The following is a 22176-nucleotide window of genomic DNA, read 5'->3' on the forward strand; positions in this document are numbered from 1 at the left end:
GCATGATGGATTTACTTCATGCTGATTTAGATTACAAAAAGGATCCCACAAGTCTTTTCAAATGATAAAGTTATTTTTAATGATTGTCACAGAAATGCTTATCTTCATTATTTTATATATTCAGTTCATAATTAATACAATGTAGTAATACAAATTCCTAGAAATAACGTAAGTCTTACGTGGCATGATGCCCTGGTCCACCAGCTGTTCTCGTGTCCGTCTTTGTTGTAGCCTCAGCTGAAGTACTGACAAAAGAAAACAATCATTCACTCATATGTAAGCATACTATCCCCCTGAAGGTACAAAAAACCATTCAAAAGATACCAAGTATTTCAACTTTAGAAGTATTTTTTCTGTATGTATTCAGACCTGACAGTAACCTCTAAAACACCTATCGTTAAGGATCAGCTCCTATTAACATGGTTTGGAGCGATTGCTTCTAATCCCTATTTATATTGGAGTTTGCTGCTTTTTGGTCACATCTGATAAAGGGACTGTATTTCATATGTACATCCACTTTTCCTATCAGCTAGGCATCATAAGAGGTATTAAGTACACAGCTAAATCTAAGATTTTTTTTTTTCCCCTTGTAACACTACTCTTAGATAGTAAATTCAAGAAAACATAGTGAGGTATAAAGAGTTTATACCATAAACTGCAACACGTAATGATTATATAGCCTTCTTACATGTCTTAACCAATCTTACATGACTGCACTATGCTGAAACAGAAATTATGTTTGCAGAGCATTTTAAAAGAAAAGCTGTATGTGTTTGGTTGATCGTTTTTCCTTAAAGATTTTTTTTTTTTAAATATAAAGGCTTATTGTACATTTAAATAAATCTTGCTGAAACACAAGAAACTGAAGAGAAGCCAGATTTTACCTGGCTTATTTAAAAACACCAAAAAAGCGATACCATCAGGAACAGACCTTATCCTCTCTCTGAACATCAGAAAATGCTGTTTTTCTGATGAAGATATGTGTTATCGTAATTATTTCAAGGACCAAATAAATCCAATACTGTCAAATTTGGAAAAACTGTTTACAGTTTCAAAGGTAACTTCTTATGTTTCACTACATTTAATAAAATGTGCAAAAGTTCTTATCTTATTGTTACTGTAAGAATAACCAATGTGACACACATTAAATACTACACCAGGAACTGCACAAAACCTGAGGGAGGAATAGACATAAAGGCCTCGTACTGTTGAAGGGCTTTTTTGTAAATGTTCCCAGGGGAAAAAAAAAAAAAGAAGAAAAAAAGAAGAAAAAAGTTGTTTGTTTCTTCTATTGTTCCCTTCCCCTTGTTTCTGTATCAATTTATCATAGTGCTTCATTATTTCTTAGACACATATTGCCATTACCCTAATGTGAAACTTCATCTTTTGAACAAGAGATGGTCAAGATGCTTGATCCAGAAAAAAAAATAGATTAAAGATGTAATATTTACATTCTTAAATTCTGCCTTGATAGTTTATTATGGATGTATGGTTATGACATGCTGTTCCCATTGTATTTCACAAGGAAGCAAAACAAACTAATGCATTGTCCAAAACATCAAAATGAATGTAATTTCTAAAAAATTAGGCTAAGGACAAAGTTCATTGTTTTCAGAATTTAAAAGGAACCAGCTTATTTCCTGTTCTACAGTACAGGAAGGATACTCCTCTGGCTAAAGCATTAAGACCAGGAATAGCAAGTCCTAAAAACAAGGACATTATTTTCTAGTGTCACACAAACATTGAGAATTTAAATACAAACATTTCAGGGCTGTGGCACAGCAGTTCTGTTAAGAGTTTACAATATTGTTACACAAGAATTACAAAGGACAGAGATGGGAGAATGCAAAAGTAACAACAGTAAAATGTAAATTGATGGAAAGTCATTCAAAATGTATTGAGTTCCTCTGGAAACTTTGTTAACTGAAGAATTATTTTATAATAGTTTGAATGATTTATTTTTGGTCTTCCGTAATTTCATGTGGCTCCAGGTAAGCTGTAACCTCTTCTTACGATATCTCTTACTAGTAGATGCAAACATGTGCTGCCTGAAGTCTTGAACCAACTCAAATGGTGCTGTTACACACCCCTTTCAGCAGCACTTCCTAGCCTGGGTTTTGTAGAGTAGTATAGATAGCTACATACTCCCAGTAAATTCAGAGCATGGGTAGAGAAAGTTCAAATCCGTCTGCAGAAAACCACGTGGGTTTCTAAGTCCAGTTGGTCTAATTTGCCCAAGAAAAGGCAGATAAGTGTGTACAAACACACGTTTACGCAACTGTACATCCAACTTTAAAAATCCACAAGCTGTATACAAGTAAGTGTGAATTAAGAAAAATAATGTATTGGGTCAGGGCTTAGCCCATTCCTACAAAAAACTTCAAGAAATGCACATTTCAATGGAAATGCATTTTAAGCATATGATACAATGTTATGATGTTAAGCTTCTATCCCTGGGGCTACTTCTAAGAATTTCCTACTGCACTAGCAGAAAGCACTGATGAATTCACTAACTGGTGTGGTGTTTACAGGAAAGCAAAAAACTCTGGTATATTCTTGTTTTGGATTCTCTTGCTTGCAACTGTAAAAGAAAGCTTGCAGTTAGTCTTAAAACTAAACGGGCAATCCCTTTAAAAATCTTAAGTAAGTTTTACCCATCCAAATTATGTGAGAGACAATTTATAAACAGCATGGCAAGACTACAGTATTTCAGACCCAGTATTTTTGGTCTTGAGTAGATTAAAACCTGACTTTCTTCTGTTCTTCGCTCAAACTATGCTTCCTTTTACACAACGAGGAAGCTGTGCAAAGGGCTGAAAAGCATGTCCTGCTCTGGGCAGGAATCTCATCCATGCTACACAGCTGTATTTGGTCCAAATTCACACCATACTTAAATTTGGCTTTCTTGGAACACTAAACACACTACAAATGTGTCTACCAAATCTTTTACCTAGTTACAAGTCAGTTTTAAACGTATGCCTCTCTATTTCAGGCTCAAGGTCGTCAAGAAAAATTACCTGCTCCAACATCAGTTATGTCCAGGGTAGAGCTGATATACGTCATCAGACACAGTAAGTAAATCAGAATTAGTATTTTTTAAAATTCCATCGCCTGGAATGCAGTGGGTCAACAAGTGAATGCTGATAGTATTACAACAGGTACAGGAATGTTATCACTGATATGAGTCATCTACCAACATACAATCGGCAAGTCATCTATTAAGAAAAAAATGCATTTGTGGTATGTGATATTTCTGATTTCTAATATGCTTTTTACTCAGACTTTGTTTTTCACTGAGCTTTATCATAAAACCCATTTTCTAGATGTAGCTGGTTCAGCTATGGCTACCTAAGCATTGCTAATATGGTACTTTCAGATATTAGTAAACAGAAGTGGGAAAGTTAAACAACTTTCAAATTGACCTTCACACTATAGAATGATCACACTGTTTTGCAGAGTTGATAACAATTTGAAAGCCCTCACTAATTCACCAATCTGGACAGCTGGCTAAATTGCAAAATTATTTTGTAGGAAGTGCATATACCGTCTACTCTATGAAACCTACTGATACTTATTCTTCATCTTATCAGACTTTACTTATTTAGAATTCTAAAGCAGTATCACTGCAATCTCAAATGTGATGTGCAAAGTCTTTGTGCAGGAAAAAATAGCTTGACAAGTGTTTTTTTAAGAAATTAGTTTAATTCTTAAAATTATATATAAAGGCTCAGAGTTTTATCAGAAATTTATTATTTATTAATTAGAGATCTGGCTTTCCCAGATCCAGATATCGACATGACTCTCAGACCAAGGCTTTTCACCTTTCACATGAAAAGGATCAGACTTCTATTTGGCATTCCACTATATCAAGACAGACAATATTCACCGATAGGTCATATGGTTGGATTGGACAGTCTAAACACACCCCACCAGTTCAGCATTTGGTAATTATTGCATTTTAATTTTTCGTTGGCAAGTTTGTGGGAGGAAAAATCAGAAAAGCACTCTGCCAACACAAGCAAGCTAAATAACTACTTCAACACTTCTAATACGTATTCCCCTAAAGTATACTTTAAAAAGAGTCTGCCTGAGGTACATTCAGCTGCTGAAATTTCTCTTGGGAAAAAAAACAAACAAACCAACCAACCACCCCACAAACAAAAAAACCTCAAAAAACAATGTATCAAAGCTTCTCTGTCAAGGTCCTGTTTTGAACTGTCCTTCAACAGCACTAGTAACGTGGCAGTGTCAGGAACACACCGTGTGTGTGTCCAAAGAAGAAGACATTTCAAACACTGAGCGCGCTGGTACGGACTCCTTGAGTGCGACACAGTTCCTGCAGCTCCCTGTTTGTGCTATCTGGTGTGACGTGCATCAGAAAGGGGGAAAGGCTGTGCCTCCCTCTGACATCACACTTGCACACAGCCCAACACCATGGAGGCATCAACGCTGTAAAAACATACCCCAGTGGATGTGTTACTTACGGTTGTGGCTGATGCGATTTCTGTCAGTTCCTGAAAATTAATGCTGCTTGGGCATGGCCATGATAGGTGGTATTCACCCAGGAAAAGGGTGAGGGAGACTAAAATAAATCTATTCAGCAAAAAATAGTGCCAAGAACGTAGGTATCTTATCTCTTATTTTCCAGCTGGTTTCAACTAATTCTTTAATGAACATTAATTCCAAATGTAGATGATGGGAAGCCCTGCTACATAATTTATGAATGTATTCTATCTATGATTTGTGGCTTCAATTATGATCAGATGTTTGGCTTAAGCTTTGCAGAAAGAGTAAAAACTGACCCATATTGTAAACAATGTATAGTCTTACAAGAAAATACACAGTGGACTATAGCAGAAGGATGAGAAGAGCAGTAAGAATGTACCTGCATGTAAACCATATGCGCTCAGGTGTGAAGCTTTAGCATTTTTTAGCAAATATATATATAAAACAAGTAGTTATAGTCTCTCATAACACTACTTGCCTACCCATCATCTGTTAACCTACACTGGGCACCACAAAGCAAATAAGGGATGATTTTGAAGTTGTCCCATGTGCATCTGGACAGTCAGAAAAACTGTGGGAGGACTGAAAAAACAAGAGCTATAGAAGATATAGAACATGCAGTTACTCAATTATTAAATAAGTATCAGGAACTTATATATATTACATAGTAAAGAAAGCAAAGCCTGTAGCATGACTAACAGGGAAGCACTGCAGCGGGAATACTAAAGAAGAAATGACTCATAGTTAGAAAGATGGCATAAGAAGATAATCATTGAAGATTCTGACTTGACCAGAGCAAGGAGGTTAAACAGAAACAAAGTTGGATGAAAACCAGATGTTTGCTTTTGCAAACAACTCCTAAATTAAGATTAAAAAAAAGTTTGGTGTCTGATTTTTTTTTGTTTAAATAAATATTGAGCAGTTAAACACATGATTAAAGAAAAGAAAGTTTCTAAATAGAAAGTAACTGTGAATAAAAAATCTCAATATATTATTTTAAGAAGTTGAAAAGCTGAAAAAAAACCTTTTGCTTTTCCAAAGTAAACAGATTGGGGAAAAAGCTAATATTTAAATCTCAACACAAGACATAAGGACCTAAAATACTTTTAACCCCCACAGCGACAAAAATTAAAAAGCAAAGATGTTTCTAAGAAAGAAATGGTAACACCTGTACGTGAGTTGCATAGCTACATCTAGTCAAAGAGGGTATTTGGCTTACAGGTCTGTGTGTCAGAGCAGATGGTCAGACTACAGTCAGTAGTGACCTTTATATTGTCATTGTAGTTAGATGGACTGAGCCCTACAACTGAGCAGAAACAAGTTACAGACAGACTTGTAACTTTATACTGGAGATGAACCTGAAATGGGTATAAGGAAGGGAATAGGAATGAGGTTAGTGAAAAGCTCAAAAGGAAATGGGGACCTACAAAAAGCAGCTCAAAGAACAGCCAGAAAGATATGGAAGATGGGAGTCATGGAAACTAAATCACAAGTTTTCAATAAGGAAAATGTGATGAAATTATCTTCAAAGACAAGAATGAATGATGTGAAAATGGAGCACAGCTTTGTACTTTTGGCAAAGAATTGCTGATTTATTTTAGTGAGAAACTCTCTATAGAATAGAATGCAGGTTGGTTTAAATCTAATGGAATTAAATCTAATACAGACTTTGCTTATCATACATATAGAAATCCATACAGCAAGAGATTTCTGTAACAGTCAGTAACACACAAAGAGGTAAATCTAATAAGGATGGATGAGATAGGCGGACACAGCTTCCAAAAGAATCTAAAAACCATGGAGGCATTAGCCAAAATTATTATACTGTACTATTTGTTCTGGTGTTTTGGGGGGTGGGGGTGGTGTTTGGTTTTTCGTTTTGTTTTTGTTTTTTTTTCTTTATTACAAATTCTTTACAGACAAACCAGTGTGGAATCTGGGGAAGGGAGAATTCAAAAGACATGAGGTACTAGAAAACAAAGTTCCCCGTTGGGTGGTACTTACTCAAACACTGTGTTTAACAGATTGTTCTTATCGGGTAAATCCATTCAGCTTGTTGCCCAATAGTTTACCTCTCACTTTTACACTTTTAAAATCAGGCCTGCATAACATCTAAAATCACAGAAGATGATCTCCAAAATAAAGGCCCAGAATTGACAAAGATTTAGATATGTTAATACACTATTAAGGTCAGTAATACTGTTCCTCATATTTAAAGTGTACGTGCAAAAGAAGGGGTATGTTAACACCACTGAGCAAATCTAGTTGCTAAAAGACGGCACAAATATTTTGCACTTCACATTATCTGGCAGGAATCCCCCTTCACAACACTGCAACTCTAATAAATTGTCTTTGAACTGCTTCTGAATAAAAGCCATGAGGTCAGTCAAACTCCTGTTTTGACTGAGGGGGAAGGGAGGGTATTCTTTTTTATTTTCAAGTCAGTGTATGATTTTAAGATTAACACTTTTAACACCAAGTGAAGAGATTCCAAAACTTCTGTGTGTTTTCTTCAGTCAATAAAATGATCATTAAATCTTAGATAGCTTATTTAATACTTACTGACAAAACCAAAAGGCATGATTCCCCCTCGCAATAAGAACATCTGGTTATCTGATTCTCATAAAGTCAGCAGAAGTCTACTGACTTCACTGGACGTATAGATTTTTCACCACCTGAAAAATGGAGTGCCAGAGGCTGGTGCTCCCATTCTTACAGTTTTTTCTAGTGTATACATGCCAGCATACCCTTGCTTCTATATGCAAGGGAATGGAGATGATGGTACCACAAAGGAGAGGTTATCTGTTAACCAACGCACTTTATTATTTTGAAACTTATTTCTGTATAGCAGTAAGTTTTACAAAGTTAATGGCCTCTGTTTTCAAACAGTGAGTACTGTTCAGGTTCACATACACTATGCCCTAAAGGGGCATAAAGATTAAGAATAATTAAAACAAGCCGATCCTTGGTAAGTTGCTGAAGCGCTATGCTGGTTTGAATGCAAGAAAGCTGGCACAAATAGGCACTTAAGCAAGTACACATCACATTCTGTATAAGACCCTTTGAAAGGTAAGAAATGTAGAACAGTCCAGTCAGGTCTTACTCAGCGTGAATGGTAGAATAAGTGAAAATAAAGTGTATTATAACTTAGAACAAACAGCTATTATCAAAGTTGAGTGAGTGATTTCGGTTACAAATCTGTAATTTGTATCCTGTGGAAAAGATGTCTCAAAGTAGTACTAGCACTTTGCTAGTGCACTACACAAGCACTGGAATGTAAAGAGGCCAAAAATAAATTGATAGTTGTCCTGCAGGAACAATGCTATCTACACTGATTGACAAGCTTTCACCACTGCTTCTTGTCTTGAAAAAAAACAGAACTCATACTGTCCACAGTTGAAGCACTAATAATTCTACATCTAACAGAGTTAATTACACAGCCTGTTAATTTAAAATCAAATTTATCTTTTTATAGAAGGTACTATGAAACAGCAAATAGTTGTTGACATTTAACAATTACACAGATGAAACAGACACTAAGCCATCGAGAAGGGGTTCATTAGGCAGCATACAGTTCTTTCAAATGACAGCAAGGAGAAAAATAATGCATCAAGATTTTTTTATTTTCTGTATGTAACCATCTCATTATTTCTTCCAAAGTTAAAAAATCCAGTGGATATTAGCTATTTAAGCCCTTAAAACTGCAAGTAAAAATGGGAAAATGTAATGTCCTACATTCCTGCATACTCCCTTGGAAATTTCCAAGAGCGGTAGAAACTCCAGGGCAGGCTGCTAGGCTGGCTGCCATGGAAACAGACAGTGCTGGAAACAGGGCCGTTTCCTTTAAATTAAAAGCTGTTACGCAGAAAGCCTCCATTTCTTTCTGCCAGCTTAAAACAGCTTTTATGCAGCCAAGGTCTCTAACATGTTGAGGTTGAAACACAGAGCGATAGATGTTAACAACAGACGTTCTAGTTTCAGTGAAGCACTGCTGCAGGAGATGAACTGTTCTATTGTATCCTCGATCTGAAGTAATTTATAACTAGTTATTTGGCATCAGGACTGTAACATTAATACAAGTATATGAGCAGCAGGGTGGCAGTAAAGAGGAGAGTATTTTATCTAATGGTAGGTGGACTACACAAGTTATCTAAGCATCAGCTTTGTATTAGAATTCTAGACCAACCTCACAGCACAGGATGACGGTTACAGAATTGCAGAAATCGAGTACCAAGTACTTAACTCTGTGCCTCTTTCAGTTGTTACCCTTGCATCCCTGAACACCATCTGCTTGGATTTAAAAGTTTATATGGCATTTTCTAAAAAGCATAATTTACACTAAGTTAGTTTTCCAGACATAGATGTTTTGCTTTCTCCTGAGTTGTGATTGTTTCTCCCTCAACTTTATATGGGGTGTTGTACTCTATTCATAATTCATTAAATGCTTTAATGAGATAAAAACAGTTAATCTTTTCAACTAATACTTGTTCTGTGAATAAAGCTAAAAATTTCATAAACTGAATGTTTTGTATAATAAGTAAAAGAAAGAGCAGGTGATATGCAAGGTACACATTTCAGGAAGGTTATGGAATGTGGTAGCTAGTTTGCTACCTGACATTACTCATTCCACATGTGTCCAAACTCAGAAATTTGGTAATGTAGGAAATTTGTAATAATTCATTTATATGGCATGTCAAAGAAGGAAGAAAGGAGAGGGAAAAGCCATGAAAATGTTTAGCTACCTGTAGTTTGTTGGAAGTGATTCTAAGTTGTACAGTATTTTAAAGATTAAATGCATTTTAAATTGTGGTACTTACCTCCCATCAGCCTGAAGATGGTGATACAATAGGTTAAATACTCTCAATTTTAAAATAAAAAAAAATCATCATTAAAGAAATCAGACATCATCTAAACATGAGTGTATATGTTATATTGGGTTCAGTCTTCAAAACTTTCACATATGCCAGGGTATCATTTAAAAAAAGAAAATATTTTATTTATTTTTACTTGTTTTTATAAAAAATCCCTTACTTATTTTTATATACTTTTAATGTTCTTTTTTCCATCATTGTATATGTGATTTTTCTGCTAAGACTATATCCAAAATAATTAAGAAAAGTGAAGCAGCCTCTGATGCATACTCATTTTAAGCAATTATTCAGTCATACTTTCATTTCAGCTTAGAAATGTTCTGGATAAATGCAAAGCATGTGAGTGGAGACTACTGAGAGCCATTTCAGATAATCTCTTCAGAATTCTGGAGGGAAACCCTGTAGGACCTCCAAATCTTTTAAATTATACCACTGTGATTTAAAGCTTTTTTCTGTAAGCCAGTAATAATGTACACATAACTGTTTCCAGAAGTAACATCATCATACTGAAAGTACAAAATGAAAAGCTAGATGGGAAAGATACCTAAATGTAAACTTAACATTTAAAACAAAAATATAAAGCGTAACAACATCATCAGTTGAGAGGCTTAAATGACTAGGATATAGGACAATCTGTATTGTATCCTATTGCTATGGAACATGTTGCTTAGAAACAAGCCAGAACATACACGAGGCTCCAAAGAAATTACCGGAATGTCTGCTGGGATGAGTATATACATACGCATGTATATGTAAAAACCAAAATCTATACTTCTCACAATTCTGTTTACATCTTTAAAATGAGAAAAAACACTACTGTGTTGGGTGGAAAGTTTGAATAAACTAAAGCTTACATTTCAAGTATTCTGTAAAATTGCATACCTTAAGTATATTAACAGTAATTACATTTTCTAAACCTGCAAGTATTCCTTTGCTTAGTACAGTCTTCTGGTGTTTTTTTTTTTGTTTTGTTTTTTTTTTTTTTTAATAATTTGCATTTCCTCAAATACTATCATCAGCCAAGAAGTGTTCTGTCAAGGGACTCATGGAACTTGTGTTCAAATTCTACATCTACTACAGACTTGCTTTGTGATAATTTGGAGCATATTACATTGAATGATGACAGATGATTTCCAGCCAAGCCCTCTTGAGAAGATACCACCTCCATTTTCCAAGCTTTTCCTAGCCACAGTAGAGCCAGCAAACAAAATGCATACGCAAGCAGATCCTCCCAACTCACGAGATTACACAAAATTAATGCAAAACACTGAGGAAGGTGGATTTACACTAAGATGCCTGATTGCAAACTGGGATGTAAGCAATGGCATTGTGTCAACTCTGCTATGTAGACAACAACATCAGGTTTCTGCAGATGCTTGCTCATGGATGAGTCAGATTGCTTACAGTGACAGCGAAGTTGCTGCATTAAAAAGGACTTTGCATTACAAAGGCTGAGGTACATACATGTTTTGTTGGATGCGTTTTGAAAGGAAAGAAAAAACCTCCAGCATAGCAACAAAACAGACAGTGGTTTCATTAACTTAATATGATCTAAAACAGGATTACTGATGAAAAGACAATGGTCTCTTCCTCCCTCCAACCCCAGCTGCTTCTGTTTCATCAACACTGGCAAAGATGCAGCCTGTCGGGTCAGTGCTCTGATCTGGCTGAAAACTAACGCTATTAAAATAAATAGTTTTCAGTAATACTTGTTCACTGATCCTACTCGCTTCAGGGTTGCATAATTATTAATGCCAACACAAGAAAGAGGCTGGCAATAAGCAGGGTAGGGCTGGATGAGACTACACCTACATTTGGCAGCAGCAGTCTTAATCCTAACCCTTTATAAAACCTTTAAGGAACCTTGTATTTGCCATAGCAAGTTTCCTTAGAACTCTTGGTTAGCCACCGTATCCTCTAATTCTATACAGATTACATACAAAATCAAATTAATACATTGTGGCCTTAGTTTATCGAAGTATTTAAGAATGTGTTTATTATAATGGCATTACCATATATTTATTATTCATTTAAGTGCTACACTGAAGAAGAAAATTTTGCAGAATAAATGCTAATTTACTTGTAAGACATACAATTATCCCACTGTCATTAAAGAGTTTATGGTAGATACATAAAGTATACATAAAGTTAAGAATTTAACACAGCCTCACACGATCAGTACACTGAAGTCATAGTGCTTCCTTTATTAACTAAGACAGGAATAATACTTTTTTTTCCAGTATTTTTCTCATTATCTGTGTCTTAAGAAACATACCTGATAGACTGCCACTGATAAGGGGTCATAAAAACACCTCTAAACACCATATAACAAAACTTAAAGCTTTAAAAAAACCCCAAAAAAACAAAACCGAAACAACAAAACCAGCAAAACCAACAGTAGAATCTTTAAGTCTAACATGCCACCGCAGGAGAGCAGTAGAGGTCAAGAGTATCACCAATACTCAACATGCCAGCAATAGCAGGAAATCTGTTAAATAAACAATTCTCATGCAATATTGATTTGATTGCAGGGGAGGAAGGGAAGAAATCCTTCCTGACTAAATCTGGTAATCTATTAACCAGACAGAATGAAGACATTTCCAGCAAGCACCTGAGAAATCCCTGTACTTCACTCATTCCACCCTGTATCCTGTTTCTAGCACTTGCCAGTCTCCAGTTCCTCACAGAACAGTAAAATTAAAAAGCAGTACAAATCCAGGAAAGAAATTATGTTTAAAGGTGGAAAGACAATTTCCTTCCTGATTAGTTTTTTTTGCTTACAGTAACCTGCAGGCAACTGGTAACTTTGAAGCTCAGATTAATATATGAAAAATATGATGCAAACAAACTGGGATCCAATCTCCTTTTAAATCCCATCTGAGATAGCACCATACTGATTTGTTTCACCAATTTAATACGGTGTCTTCAAGGGTTCTGCATAGTCATATACTCTTGCAGGAGCTCATCAATCTTTTTATTACAACAATTTAGGCTACAAGGCAAAATCTCCTAAATTCACTTCACTCCTCAGTTAGAAACCTTCTAATTTGCAACCTAAATATATTCCTAATTCATGCATCGTTGATGATACTAACTCTTTCTTACTAACTGTATGCACAGTGATGTCCTGATTTCATTCAAGACTTTTCATTTGAATTTTCTAAATGTTTTGGCCACTTACTTGACATTAGAAGTCAATGTTACAGCAATTTCTGAAAAAGCTATTTAGTTAGCACTGTATTAGCCTCAGAGCCAAAAAGTATTTTTGTTCCTTGCTCATACAAAAGGTAATTTTGATAAACAGATACAATTAAGAACTGTTTTCACAGAACAGACGATATGTAACAATAACATATGAGTTGTTTACAAGAAAGTAAGGTAATTAAGAAGATTTCCTCCTGTGCTCAAGGATGGTGTAATGTGTACCTTCTAAGAACCTAAGCAAAGAAAAAAATTCAGCCTTGTAATCTAACCTTCCAATGCTCTTAAAATCAATTTGCTGAAGAAAGTGTTGGGATTTGTGTTTCCATCAGAAGTCTCTTTCCTTATGAAGAAATACTAAGTAAAAAAAGAACTGCACCTAACAATTCTCATAAGGTACTCATTGCTGAAATAAGCACACTGTACTATCTCTAGATTTTTAGATTTATCAAACTGTGCAAAATAGATTATGAAGCAAAGGCTGTAGCACCTTCTGAATTACTTGACCTCTGTACTTCATCTGGGTTTGCCAACAGAACTACAGTTTTAATTTTTGCAGTTTTAACCATTCACAGACAGTATTCATAAGTATTTTTATGTCCTAACAAAAAACAGTTGATGATTCAGGTGGCAGAACCAGTCATATCATCCTTTGAATTAAAGGAAAAAGAAAGAAAAAAAAAAGACAGAATGTCACAAGCTAATTTAGAATATACTGTTCTATAAAATAAGAAGTGTTTTAACATTATTTATAGTGTTATTTAAATAGGATGAAATTAACAACTGCAATTAAATTTTAAAAAAATCTATAAAATACCTGAACTACACATTTTGTAACATTATAAACTGAAAAGGTGAAGCTCTGTTTTAGTCTCTCTAGATGCAAATCAAGCAGATTTACAATGTTTTCAATAATTCATTCTATATACTACAAGAAAGAAAATGCTTTTTTCTAAGCTTTAGAAAGAAGAAAGGCTGGAAGAGGAGATCCTGTAGTAATTCATACTCTCAGAAAGAGGTTCATTATTTTAATTATTAGGCTGCCAAACTTAGGAGAGATAAAAGGATAAGCAATATTCACTGGGGAGAAGTGAAAATGGAGAAGAGGTACTAAAACCGAGAAAAGGAAGCAAAGATAGTGATTGTGGAAAACAATTATATCTTCCTTTATGCACTGAATAATTTAGACTCTAAATTATTCATGAATTTAGACTGGAAGAGTGTCCCATAATTGCAGGTTTTTTGCTACTCTGACAGACCATCATTATTGTAATGGACATTCTTTCATCCACTTTCTATATAACTGACGTATTCAAAGAAGACTGAAGATAATGATTACTGTGGTTACTTATTAGCCCACCTACAGTATCCAGCGTGCTCGTTTTTTCACGTTTTTCTCCCCTTTATTTCTCGGTAGCTTAGTTAGGTTTTTTCCCCTACAGTATTTCCCGCAACAGTATGCTTACTCCTCTGTCCCTCTCAACTTCCTTGCCTTCTTTCTTTGTTCCTGTTGCCCCACAGAGCTTCAGAGGTAGCAGCAGCAGTTTTAACTGGGCCTGTTTGGAGGTGCAAGGCAAACACCATAAAGAAGAGCCACTGTTGGCCCTTCCTCTTCAATCATTGTCTTTCAATCAGTACTTTCCTGCTGTAAAAGAAGCAGAACTGTAATGCTCTCAGCCACAGGCACATGCATCAACAGTCAACTTACTATTATCCATCTTTCCAATCAATAAGAAACCTTTGATATCAGTACCTTATATAAAAATCAGTGTTTTCTCTAGCCCTAACTTAGAGCTCAGTAAAGGGTTTTTTAAAATAAACTATCAGTTACTGAATTCAATAATGAATATGGGCTATCTTTTTGCTATTTTAAACATTATTAAGATTCAATTTTAAAAACAAACAAACAAAACCCCAAAACAAACCCAGCACTTAAATTCTGAGAAAGGCATGATCTCACGTAGAAGGGAAAAAACCAGCAGTCTTGCCACAACACCCAGGAAGAAATCTCTGAATCACCAGACAATCCAGAGATAATCTGGCATAAAAGCCAAGGCAGAGTGCTGTAAAAGGAAAGAAGGAACGTTGTCTACTACAAATACAGTTTGTTTCTGACTGATTTAGAAGTTGGAGTCTGAGTCTTGAACTGCAAAGTGCCTGGTATGTTAACATACACCAGTTAACAAACTGTTCTGTGCAGGGCAGCTGACCTCAAGAGGTCTCTTCCTTCTCCTCCTTAACACAGGCCAGCTAGAAGAATACCTCCAGCTAGAAGGAGTAAGACAACTTCCATGTCTCAGCAGTATTATTGCCACAGCCTAACAAAGACTATTTTAGATTAATCTGGTATAGTACCATTTGTCAGCTTTAAATAATGCTCCAAATATCCTCAGACTATTGCTATTTTACAAACTAATGCTTATGCATTATATCAATTTAATGCACAAAAATCAATCATTTAAGGAGACATAATGTAATTTCAAAAGCATACATCTGGAAAGCGGAGTCAAATCTAATCTGAAGTATGAGGGGAGAAGGGAATTCTAGAGAAAGACAGCTGAGAAAAGCACTGTTGAAAATGAGGTAGTAATACATGTCTAAAACTAAAGGTATGTGGCGTTATATTTTTAATAGTGTCATTTTTAATGACATATATTTCATGTTTATTTCAATAGTGACATTTTGAAGCATTGTGTGCAATATTTACAGGACAATTTTGGAGTATTTAATGAATTCAGCACTAAATGCTACTCTGAAAAGGGTACTTAATCACTCATTTTTCTTCATACTACATTTCCATCAAGCTATTAATCATCGTTATTTTAATAGTCTCGGTAAATTCTAAACTTAGCTTTTAGAAATTTTTTTAAGAGGGAAAATAATACCTAATTTAATATACAAAAATTCTTCCTGAAATACAGAATTACACCAAATGCTGGTGAACTGAATCTGCCCAGTACCTCTGCATTTTCTGTCCCCCAACCAGCAAGTGACTGACCTTCCTTGAGACTTTTCTGGCTGTTCACCTCAAGGCATTCCTTCTCCTTCAGTGGCTTAACATCTCCTGCAGGTAAAATCTCGGAAAAGCCCTGTTGCTGCTTCTTGGAGCTATCGATCATGATGAAAATCCTTTAGAATGGCAACATCCAGCATAGGAAAAAAAAAATATTAATTTGTCACCCAGCAGTACACTGCTTCCCGAACACTGCTTCCAGGTCCTTTCTCCTAATAAATGAGCAGTTGCGCCTTTGTGCAGCCGAAAGCAGCCATCACCCTTCACTTTCTAGGATGACCTGCAGTACGCTCAGTCTGCTTTGGAGGCTGTAACTCACTCAGACAGCAAGCACAGAGCATGTGAAGCAGAACTCCCAAATCCCACCTCTTTTCCCAGACAACCACTCCCCCTTTTCCTTTAGTTACGCTTGTTCCTCTGCACATTCGTGTTTCAATATGCAGCTTGATGGTCAATCATCTGACAAAGAATGAGTCAAGCAGTTAAAAATAAATCCAGCAGTTGCTGAAGGAGCAGCATTCGCTGATACCTAAGACAAACTACTGCTGAGGACTCTCTCCCTTTTTCCCCTTCCTTCTCCCTTCCCCCACTACTCTGAACACTGCTGCAGGCAGCAGAAATACTTTATCTTTGCCTGACTGGCACATTCATTACTCAGTAAGTTCCACCAGTAAACAAAGCTGCACATTGGCATTTGAAAAAGTTATGTTGAGGAGCCTTCCCACCCGCCCCAGCCCCAGGTCTTGTTTCAGGGACATTTATCTAGCAGAGGTAAGTGGGAAAACCATTGATTATTTCCATGTCTTTCCTTGCAGTGTAAGACAGATTCTGTTCCTTGTTGTAAATATCTAAAAACCCAAGTATTTTATTATTTTCCTTTTTGCATTACAGTTACACATCTCATTATTCCCAGCAGTTTAGGAGTATTTCCTCCCACAGCTTCTGATCTGCCATTCTCTCCAGCATATCCCATTTATCTTATATGAGTCATCACTTCAGTGTCAACCTGGAAGGTTTTGGGGAAGTGGATCCCCTCTAATTATCTGGCATTGGCCATAAGGGAACAGCAGACTAATTTGCATTTCATGGACTTAGAGAAAATAAACTATACATAATTTTAAGTAGTCACTACATGTCAACAAGTAACTCTACCAGGTGCATTTTCCCTTCCCTTTGGCCTAAAAATGCTATCATTGTATGTATTTTCCACATCCCTACTTTATATTTTAAATCCTTCAGTCTGAAATTATAAAGGACATATCCACTCAGAAAAACTGTTCTGCTTGTATGGCATCAGATATGAAAAGATCTATATACAGTAACAGACACCAGATGCAGAATTTTAAAAGTGGAATTAGGAAAAAAGTCATCTTGCCTCTTTGGATCTTTCTACAAGACAATCATTCAACACCGACTCTTCACCTTAACAGTGCACTGCTGGGGCAAGCAATTGATACCATGGGGTATGGGGCTGTGTGACAGCCAGCAGGACTTGAAAGCGTCTCCCTACCTTCCTGCTGCTGGGAGAAGGGAGACCTAGATCTACTCAGAACTGCAGAGTCAAAGGAGACGAAAGGCCGTATCAACTTCTTGACATCTAAGGAGCTGAAAGCACAGGCAGAAGAAAAACTCTTGCAGCATAAATGATTTGAGGCAGCTCTCCCAGCCTAAAGATTTGTTGCCTGCACATCATTTGTATAAAAATTATCAGCTTAAATTAAATTTTGCTTAAATACAAATTATAGACTATTCCAATACATCTGCTTTTGCAGTGATTTTTAGTGAACACAAGAGAAAGAAAAAAACAAAAAACAAACCACTATGGCAGGACTCCTTCATAAATCGAGTGAACTTCCTCACTGCCTGCAGCGGAACACTTACTATGCATAAGAAACAAAATTACTGTTGAGAAACTCCATCCATTCAGAAAAAAAAAAAAAAATCCAGACAAACAGAATACAAACACATACTGCTTAAGAAACCTATATGAAAATCTGACACAGTCAATAGGATCTTACACAGTTATGGATATACCAGATTATAACTCCACATTTTTCTTGTGCCAACAGAGAAGTTAACAGTTTGGATGGATTAATTATATTCTAACAGTATAAAAATACGTAACAGCAGAAATTGTTTTAAGGGAAGGGTACAGTGTACTTCACACATTTTCTGAAAAATCAGTACTTTGGTCTGAAGTAATTTCAAAATGACTCAGAGAACAGAGTATTTTGAAATTAAAAAAAAATCAACATACTAATAAAGAAGTCTGTAATTAAAGAACCCAAGAAGTAATACATTTTCCTTAAAAGTCATTTAACTGAATGTCATTTAACTGTCATTTAAATGTCATTTAACTTCATTTAACTGAAGGTAGTTATATCCATTCCTATCTGTTTGTAGTGCTTGATATAAATTAAGAGTGTCCAGTGCTCAAGTGAATGCCAGATCACAGTAATAGCAGTTGGGCAACAGCAGTTCAAGCCTTCCTGAATGTTTCTCACCTGTTCAGAAAGATGAGCTTTAGCACCATGGAGTTCCTGCTATCCACTCCTCCCCTTTTTCAAGAGTACCCACTCCACAGCAGAATTCACAGAAACGAATATGCTTATGCTTCAGCCACTTGGAGTTAAGCCTATATTTTGTTTCAAATTCACCTCCCAGTTCAATACAAGCTAACATACAGATTGATATTTTAAAACACCTCTAAGAAGCCTGATCAAAATCTCAACAGTAATTTGCGAATAACTTTATGAAGAAAAGCAGGAATCGCAGAATTTATGGAAAATAAGAATGATTAAATTCTTGTGCAGACTACGAAACATGAATGGTCAAAATGATGCTGCGTATTTTCCATGTAACCAAATATTGTAGTTGCCAATAAATGCTATACAATTTGAATAGTTGGGGTGGGGGCACATATATCAGCTGAAGAGGAAGAAAAGATACCTTGGAAGAAGAAAATAGTTTTTGTTCAGATTCAGTTATACTGTGAATATTGAGAATGCCTGGCCATTCTGCCCAGGGAACAGTTTCTCTTAAATCCCTGCACGAAGAATGATACTTGTCTGCCACGTCATAAAAAAAGACTCATATTCCAATAACATCTTGTTTTCCCAGCAGCCTTGAATATATATTAATCCAAGCTCAACTTGAGTGATCAACAATATAGTTCTACTATTTTTAGTGATAAGGCTTCAAAGAAGAAATAATCACCATGTCTCAACATGTCTGTTAGAAAAGTCTAAAATTCTGAGACAGTTTCACAGGCACCTGGGGGCATCTCACAACTGCCGGCTCAGTAGCTGTAGTTGCTGCACTGTAACATGGGAAAGTGCATGTTTTTATGAGTGACTTTCTCACATTCCTAAGAACTGTACTAGAAGGAACAAAACACTGTTAGCTGGTTAGCACATTCAAGTACTAAATTCATCTGCTAACTAACAATACTCAGTTGTTCAAAGGTGTCTTCCAGTCACAAGCAGGTCCCATGTGAATCAAGGCAAAGTGCCTCCTCATGATCCCCAGAGAGCCAATCCACCTGCCATTTAAAAGCTCCCTTTTCCCTGCTAAATAAAATAAATTTGTAACTCTCCTAGAATGGTTCACATGTGTTCTTATCTTTGACTGCTAAAGCACCATACCTACTTCTCAGATTTACTTACTCACTTTCAAATCTGATAGTAATTTTTTAAGCTCTTGCAAAATAGCAGAAGCCTTGCCATCAGCCACCAAAACCATGTTGATACTTTAAACATACTTCCTATGTTTGGATAGCATCTGTCTTGAAGGTTATTGTTTTGACATATGAAAACTGCTTTTTACAGCGGTTACTTTCATTGTTGGTTTTAAAGGATGCTAATTCCACATTTATCTTAAAAGAACTGGTGAAAGACTTCAACGGTGGGTACTTTCCCATTCAAATTACCCATTTTGTCCTATAACAAAAAATCCTTTAGAATAAGTATTAGTAAACCAATAGCAACTTGTTTGTTCGACTGCTCTTTAAAGCCTTTTCTTTATTTTAGCAGTTATACAATAAATAGAAGACAACCCATGAAATATAAAATAATACAAAAAAAGCTTGGGGTCTTTCAACTCCACTCAGTTGGCAATGCTTTTGTGTTCAGTTTCTAGAAGGCAGCTGGAATTTGGATTGTCATTTGAAATTGATGGCATTATTAAAAAACAGGCCAAAAAACTTTTTCAAATTGCTAAATTTTCATCTTGTTTTTCTGCTGCTGACTGTGTACTTAAATAGAGAAGGTTTCGTAATAAAGGAAGGAGAACTACTGATTTCAAAAGTATATATTGGATGTATAACCTCTCTGATTTGAACATGTACCTGTTTCCAAAGAGCTATTTTTAACAGTACAAATAGCTAAATGACACTGAGGATCATACAGAAACCTGTAATGAGCTAGAAACAAAACTATGGCTGAAACACTAGTTTCTATGAAACAACAAAACATAAGTCTCTCTTTCAGCTAAAAGAAAATCTTAAGTGGTGCACGTTGTATATATCAATTACAGGTTTAAACCCAATTACAAACAGCATCAGTGTATCAAAACCAGAAGTTGAGGTAAAAGATACACAACAAGCTTTTTCTTTCAATAAAAATTAAATCTGTTGGAATTTGCATCATCTTCAGAGAGTAGAAGTACCTCTCATTTTAATTTCAATTTATTTAAGTTGTATATATTGTATAGAAGTGGGTGAAATGAAGAAAAAAGGCTTCAGAATGGAACATACGTCAGTTCCATAAACCAAAATCCAGTAACATCTCATTTAATAGCAATGTATTGCACAAGTTTTTCATAAACATTCGTTTGCTTTTAATTTAAGGCAGTCAATGTTTTTTCTTTCCATCCTCCTGCAACACAGACTTTCAAGTGTTCTGCCAACCTCCAGCCTACAGAAAAAGCATTATTTAAAAAGAGGAAGTGCCTAATAGATATTCACCAAAATCACAATGTGCAGGAGGAAACAATGCAGCAACATTGTACCCTCCACAGTGCCTGCTTGTCTGCCACTCAGAATAGACCCATTATCTTTTTAAGTATCAGTGATCTGGTGAGTGAGATCACTAACTGTGAGCAACTTTACAACCTCATTAAACATGAAGTAACTAAGCAACAATTGCTTTAACATACATTCCAACTCTTCACATCATATGGAGCTCATTCCTTTGCAATCCCATAAAAAAAAAACCCTGCAGATGAATTTAAACTCTAGACAAAAAAAAAAAAACCACACACCACACAACAGCCTTAGGTATTTAATCTATTTCACTACCACAAGATTTTGAACGTTGTAAAAAAAAAAAAAAAAGCTTAATTACTCAAACATTTATTTCAGCTTGGCTTTACGCACACCTTGATGAATTTCTTGGTCCTTTATTGTTGTGTTAGGATAATCTAGTTGTTTATCACTGTGTAATGATTTCCTCACATAGGAAAATAGTGCTCTGACTACACAAACTAAAACATTCATTTAAATAATCCCTGTTATAATTTATTCTATTACTTCTTTAAAGAGTAAGAATGTTACCTCAAACTGTTAATTTAAGGGTTTTTGCTTTGGGGTTTTTTGTTTGTTCCCCCTTCCCCCCACAATTGCTGCTTACAATAGATTTCTATTCTGCCTTCTTGTTTTTTTCTATACCAGTACATAAGTTCTTTGCTTTGAACACTTAAGACATTTGTCAAACAACTCAGCAGTAAATCTCATACAGTCTTATGCTTGTATTTAAGATAAATATACAAACCCCCAAATATTCAAGTCTCTCATCTTCATATTCTCTTCCTAGTAAAACATCAAGTATATCTATTTGTTTTTTCAAAAAGTCAAATTAAAAATTTGAGTAATTTTTGAAATAGGATCGTGTACTACGCTCTGACTAAGGAATTACCTCAGAAGGACTGGAGACTTCTGCCTATACTCTCCACTGTTCTTGTAGCAAATAACCAAACAATCCAAATTATGGTCACCATCTACCTCAGTTACAGTTACTCTTCCCAGAAAAATCCCCAAAACTTACAGTGATATCAAATTTATAAGCCTGCATGTTCTACTTCTCTTCTCCCACTAAAACCTGCATAACTTCCTTTTATGGGAGGACATATGTTGGCAGTGTTCACTGTTTAAATGAAAATTCCCTACCATTCAGACTTGCCCATATAGACATCTAAATAAATAAATAAATAAATATTTTAAAAGTGTATAGATAATAGACATAAAAATGTATTTTTATATATGTTTAACTCCATATATATATGTTCAACTGCATATGAAAAAAAAAATATAAAAGTATAATTTTTTAAAGGACAGTATTAGGTCATCCACCATGCTACCTATGATTTGCAAAAGGCTCATATAATAAGAACTGCACATCAATTACCAGTTCTGTCTGTACTACGTTACCTTCTTGTAGTGGCTGTATCACAAGCTAACATTTCAATGATAACATATGCAGCTAGGATTTAGTTCTAACAATTTAAAACAATTATACAGTGGAATTTAAAATTAACTCAACATTCTTTTCTAGCTATGCATTTAGTTACCCACAAGGAATTTCAGGCAAA

The 22176-nt window shown here is 35.5% G+C and overlaps 1 protein-coding gene across 6 annotated transcripts in view; it reads right to left on the minus strand.

The window, feature by feature from the left end:
* Positions 1-22176, minus strand: part of MRTFB (myocardin related transcription factor B) — an 81100-nt gene that overhangs the window by 28406 nt on the left and 30518 nt on the right. For 4 of the 6 annotated variants that reach the window (XM_075165020.1, XM_075165024.1, XM_075165019.1 and 1 more), the window contains one exon: positions 180-245. In XM_075165020.1, the coding sequence (XP_075021121.1) occupies positions 180-245 (66 nt within the window). Of the gene's footprint in view, positions 1-179; positions 246-15576; positions 15952-22176 lie in introns of those variants that run through there. The other 2 variants (XM_075165025.1, XM_075165022.1) reach the window with 1 other exon arrangement.

This window comes from Calonectris borealis, chromosome 16 (assembly GCF_964195595.1).
Source record: "Calonectris borealis chromosome 16, bCalBor7.hap1.2, whole genome shotgun sequence".
NCBI classification, from domain to species: Eukaryota; Metazoa; Chordata; class Aves; order Procellariiformes; family Procellariidae; genus Calonectris; species Calonectris borealis.